This window comes from Patagioenas fasciata, chromosome 10 (assembly GCF_037038585.1).
Source record: "Patagioenas fasciata isolate bPatFas1 chromosome 10, bPatFas1.hap1, whole genome shotgun sequence".
In the NCBI taxonomy this organism is placed as follows: domain Eukaryota; kingdom Metazoa; phylum Chordata; class Aves; order Columbiformes; family Columbidae; genus Patagioenas; species Patagioenas fasciata.
In genome coordinates this window covers 25231288-25236972 of record NC_092529.1, presented here as the reverse complement: position 1 = coordinate 25236972, position 5685 = coordinate 25231288, and the positions used below count along the sequence as shown (strand labels likewise).

The 5685-nt window shown below is 50.3% G+C and overlaps 1 protein-coding gene across 1 annotated transcript; it reads left to right on the top strand.

The window, feature by feature from the left end:
• The first annotated feature begins 349 nt into the window (after positions 1–349).
• Positions 350–916, top strand: LOC136105623 (olfactory receptor 14J1-like). Its single transcript, XM_071812856.1, has one exon. It carries the CDS (start codon positions 350–352, stop codon positions 914–916), a length of 567 nt encoding a protein of 188 aa, XP_071668957.1.
• The last annotated feature ends 4769 nt before the right edge of the window (positions 917–5685 follow it).

The following is a 5685-nucleotide window of genomic DNA, read 5'->3' as shown; positions in this document are numbered from 1 at the left end:
CAAATGTGCAACAGCAGCTCCATCACCCAGTTCCTCCTCCTGGCGTTCGCAGACACACGGGAGCTGCAGCTCTTGCACTTCTGGCTCTTCCTGGGCATCTACCTGGCTGCCCTCCTGGGCAACGGCCTCATCATCACCACCATAGCCTGGGACCAGCACCTCCACACCCCCATGTACTTCTTCCTGCTCAACCTCGCCCTCCTCGACCTGGGCTCCATCTCCACCACTGTCCCCAAATCCATGGACAATTCCCTCTGCGACACCAGGGCCATCTCATACTCAGGATGTGCTGCCCAGGTTTTTTTTTTTCTTTTTCTGTGCTACAGCAGAGTATTCTCTCCTCACCATCATGTCCTACGACCGCTATGTTGCCATCTGCAAACCCCTGCACTACGGGACCCTCCTGGGCAGCAGAGCTTGTGTCCACATGGCAGCAGCTGCCTGGGCCACTGGGTTTCTCAATGCTCTGCTGCACACGGCCAATACATTTTCACTGCCTCTGTGCAAGGGCAATGCCCTGGACCAGTTCTTCTGTGAAATCCCACAGATCCTCAAGCTCTCCTGCTCAGACACCTACCTCAGGGAACTTGGGCTTCTTGTGGTCAGTTGCTGTTTAGTTTTTATGTGCTTCATTTTCATTCTGGTTTCCTATGTGCAGATCTTCAGGGCCGTGCTGAGGATCCCCTCTGAGCAGGGACGGCACAAAGCCTTTTCCACCTGCCTCCCTCACCTGGCCGTGGTCTCCCTGTTTGTCAGCACTGGCATATTTGCTCACCTGAAGCCCCCCTCTGTCTCCTCCCCATCCCTGGGTCTGGTGGTGTCTGTTCTGTACTCAGTGTTACCTCCAGCAGTGAACCCCCTCATCTACAGCATGAGGAACCAGGAGCTCAAGGATGTCCTGTGCAAACTCGTATAGAAGTGTTTTCTGGAGCAATAAACTGCCTCTCTGCTTCTGCATAGGAGTTTTAAAGTGACTTATTACAGGCTCAGCCTGTCATCTGGATTTTCTGTTTTGGTGTGTTGGTTTTTTATTGTTAGAATGTTTTCAGCCCCTTTCCAATTCTCTGTCTGCTTTTCTTTTATAACCACTGGCTGTATAAATGAGGAGCCGTGCTCTCCTTTTGTTTAAACAAAATAAAGGTTCGTATAGTGTCTTGTTTTTCACTGTATCCCTCCTGCAAGGCTATTTTGGAGCTGCAGGGACAGTTCCTGTGTGCATGGGTAGAAGGGAAAAGAGTCCAGCATGGCAGCACTGCCAGGGAGCACCAGTGCTTGTTCTTCCAGAGCTGTTTTGGTTCCACTCCCACACTCTCCTTCTCATCCCTTGTGTTGGTGCAAGGCCTGAGTGCTCTGGCAGCTTGGTCCCCGTCCTGCTGTGTGTCAGTGCTGTGAGCGCAGGCAGGGACAGGCAATGGGCACTGCTGTGACAGAGCTGGCCTCACAACAGCCTTTCCGGATAGAAAGGTGATCTCCTATGGGCAGGGCCTGAAGGTTTAGGTCTTCTTACAAAGTTTTTCTCAATAACACTTTCAAGAAAGTGACCCACAGATGAAACACGAGTGTAGAGCTGAACAGTGCCAAGCTGGGCTGGCACACAGCAGCGTCCTCTCACAGCCAGGCCTCCTGCCAGAGACCTGCAGGACCAGCAGAGCAGGGGCTGGGCTGTGCCCCTGTGCACTGGACACCCTGCAAAAGCTGCACCAGGAAATCGTCATGGACTGGCCCTCACAACCACCATTTCCAGCAACGGGCTGTCACACTAGATTGGAGAATTTGTTCCTGAATGAGCAGGTCAGACATCCATGTTTGCATTGTACAGATGAGATGTGAGCATGCACATCCTGTATGTGAGGTGAGGCGAATCAAGTGAGCAGAAACGACATCAGCTTCCTCTTCTTCAATCCCCTCTTCCTGGGGATTCCATGAAGGCTCAGACATTGTCTCGAGGTCACTTCACGTTGGGAGCAATAGCCCGTGGAAAGGACAAGGAAAAGACTGCTGAACTGAAATGAGTGGAAAACTCAATAAGCCCCAATTAATGTTCTGAACCCATTCCAGAGCTTTAGACCCCCAGGAAAGAGCTCAGTGACAGTGCAGCCCATCCAGCTGCATCTGTGTCCCTCACGGAGCAGCACAACCAGCGTGCAGCCACCCCATGGTTCTGCAGCCAACCTGCTCTGCAGAGCATCAGTGCCAGGTGGGGCCCTGTGGGGAGCACAGGGAAGAGGTCAGGAGCACCAGAGCAGATCAGAGGAGGGATGGGGGCAGATCAGACAGGAGCTGACCTGGGCTGGAAATTGCCCTGGAGAGAAAAATGCTGGTGTTCAGCTGCCCCAAGATTATACCCAGAGTTGAGGGTACAGGGCCAGATGTCCTTGCTGTCCTGGTGCTTCACCAGGCCTGGGAAGTAGCTGGAGAAGGCTCGATGTCCCCCACTTGCCATCTCTTAGTGCATCATTCCTCGTGAAGGGTGGCATGGAAAGCAAGTCTGGGACTCTGTGTCAGGACTTGCACTGAAGAAAATATTCACCCAGGAGCCACATCCTTTTGCTCTGGTACTTCAGTCCTGGTGCTCATCACATGTCCTTAAGACAAACTTATGCATCCCTCTTGTCAACCTTACCCCAAAAGTCACCCCTAGACAAGGCTCCTGAGCTGGGGCCGAGCTGGAGAACTGGTGTCCAGCTGTGACCAGAGGAAGGACAAGGCCTGTCCTGGGTCCTCTAAAGGGCTGGCAGCCTCTGTGATCTCCACCAGAAAAGGAGGCATTCAGGAAACCGTACACCATCTCCATGCCCATTGGAGGCCCTTAGGAAGAGTTCCTCTCTCCAAATATCCAGCCTGACTTGTTGCTGCATGAACAACCTGGAGAAACTGCCCCAGGACCCTCATTCCAGACCCCATCTCCTCCACCCCATACAGGCAGTGCTCTTCCCATTATCACTGCGATGGTTCCAGGGGACCCAAGAGGGGAGGAGATGTTGGGTAGAGATATGGTGTCCTTCAGTGCTCCTCATGGTAGCTCCTGCTGGGCTTTGTGCCACTGCTCACAACCCTCTGAGCCTGGATGTTCAGCCAGTTCTCAGTGGTGTTAAACAGGAATATGCCCATGAGCACTGGGAGGAGCGTGGCCACCCAGTCAAGGGCAGTTATTGCCCATCTTGACTCAGCACTGGTGTCCCAGTGTGAGGTTCCCCATTCTGGAAGAACGGGGAGGAGCTGCCATGTGGCCAGAGAAAGTCTGGGTCACATGTGGAGATGTTGAGAGACCCAAACTTCTTCAGCCTCGTGAAGTGGAGGCTGAGGAAATGTGCTGTTTTTACTGAAATTGAGTTAATTTTCTTCATGCATTTTGAACCTCTCTCCTTCACATCCAGTACAGTCTTTTGTTTAGATTTACTATGAGAATAGTGAGATAACGCTGTTTATTCCCTGGGATAGAGTTCATTTTTTTCTTTTAGCAGCTTCACAGTGTTTGCCATTTGCTATGAAATGAATGTCAGAACTCACTGAGATCTTTGTTGTTGTCAGGGAAACCAAGGACTTCTTTGGCCATCCAGCTGCAGATGCAGATTGGCAGGAGGGGACACAGACAGGACAACACCTGGATTGACATGCAGGCTGATCAATGAAATATTCCCTATGGTTAGCATCATGCTCAGTCTAAAGCTGGAGCCAGCTTTTAGAGCTTGTTACATCCGTTACTCTGGGTTTTCCAGCTGGTTTGGTTGTTCCATTCACAAGTTTCATTCTGTCAGGAGTTCGATGTCAGTTCGGCCTTTTGCGGTTCTGCCATTCTGCAGTTGGCCTTTGGGCCTTTCTGCCTGTTGCCCTTTTGCTCTCTTTTGCTGGGATGGGCTGCTCAGGACCAAGGTGCTCCTTTCTGCAGGACTGGCTGTTCCATGTGGCTGGAGTTACACGGGGGATAGCACTGAGTATATTTTCTTAATTTAATTTATCTATTTCTATTTAATTTACCTGGACTATTGTCAGTGAAACCAAGGACTTCTCTGGAGTCCAGCTGCAGGTGCAAATTGGCAGGAGGGGGCACAGACAGGACAGCACCTTGACTGACATACAGCTATTCTTTACCATTGGTGTCATGCTCACTATAAAGCTGGGGATGCCTTTTCCAGCCAGTTAGTTTTGGTTTGCCGGGTACTTTGGTTGGCTCTGTTTGGAAGTTCCATTCTATTGGGAGTTCAGTGTTAGTTCAGTTTTATGATGTTTTTCTGTTTTTCAGTTGGCCCTTGGGCCTCTCTGCCTTTTGCACTTGTACTTTCTCTTGCTGGGATCAGCTGTTCAGGACCAGGGTGCTCTCTTCTTTTGGGCTGTCTGTTCAGCACAACTGGAGTTACATGGGGGACTGCACTGAGAATCATATATTTTACTTTATGTATATTTTAGTATATTATTAGTAGTAGTGTTTTCACTGTTTTCTTTCTTTTTTGTTTTTTTTTTTTTTTCTAAACTCACAAGTTTCTCCCTTCCCTTTCAGTTCTCTCCCTTATCCCACTTGGGGACTGGGAGCAGGATGTGAGCAGCTCTCATGGTCTTGGTTGGTGGTTGTGGCAAAACCATGACAAGAAAGGGTACTAGTAGCTTCAGAAATCTTGAAAATCTCTTTACAAGATGGTAGAAGAAAACAGCATGAGAAAGGAAAACCATCAGAAACTGCAGCTCTGGAGGCCCAGAGTGGAGCTCAGGATAAAGAAATGTCATTCTGAGCACAGTGCTGTGGTCATTCAGAAGGACTCTGGATCAGCCACGGCTTTGTGTTTCCAGGAACAGCTGGTGAGGATGGAGAGACAGCAGCACAGGTGGGGACACAGTGGGGTGAGAACAAGGTGGGGAAGCACATGGGGTGTCTGCAGCCTGTGGGGAAACAGCCACAGGCCTGGGACAGTGTAGGATGGACTGTGGTGGACATTTTCAAGGGCATTGGCAAGGCTGGATGTCCCTACAAGAGCCAAGGTCTTTGTCCTCTTAGCTGTGACTGATGTCCCTGCCAGTGAACCTAAGAGAAGACACATGGTTGTCGTGGCCATGGCACCCATTGCCTCCTTGCACCCCCAGGGAGTGTCACACCATTGTCCTGCACTGGGCATCACACTCCCCACACCCCAAGAAGAGCCCTGAGCCACACGGGAGGGACAGGATCTCCCTTCCTAGGGACAGGGGCTCAAGGCTTGGCCATTGTCCTTCACCAAACAAACCAAGGGTTTTCCCAGCATCAAAGCTGCTGCACTTTGCCTTTGCCTGATGCAATCACAGTCTCCAATTATCTGCTCTAACGAGTCCCCAGGGAGGCTTTGTCAGTAACAGCCCTCAGTGGGGCCCATTAATGCTTCAAGGTACTCTGGAGTTTGCTTCTGACTTGGACTTCTTGAGCAGATTCTTCAGTCTGTGCTTGGTATCTGAGGTTCATGGACTCAGCACCAAATACGCCATGGGGCTCATTAAAACACAGAAAGCCCTAACGAGCCATGTTTCTTTCTACAATTTTCGTCAAATCTTCCAGACTTGTAGAACTAACTGGGGAGGTTTCAATGGGACACTTGCTGATGAAGATTTCAAAGAAGATCTCATAAAGGAGGGTTTTTTCTTTCAAGGGTATTTTCTGTCATTTTTCAGTGTATAGAAGAAGTGACAGCAGCATTCTACACTGGACATTGATCCAGAGGG

What these genes read in the sequence shown, in the direction of transcription:
- LOC136105623 (XM_071812856.1), top strand. Translation starts at nt 350, where the DNA reads ATGTCCTACGACCGCTATGTTGCCATCTGCAAACCCCTGCACTACGGG.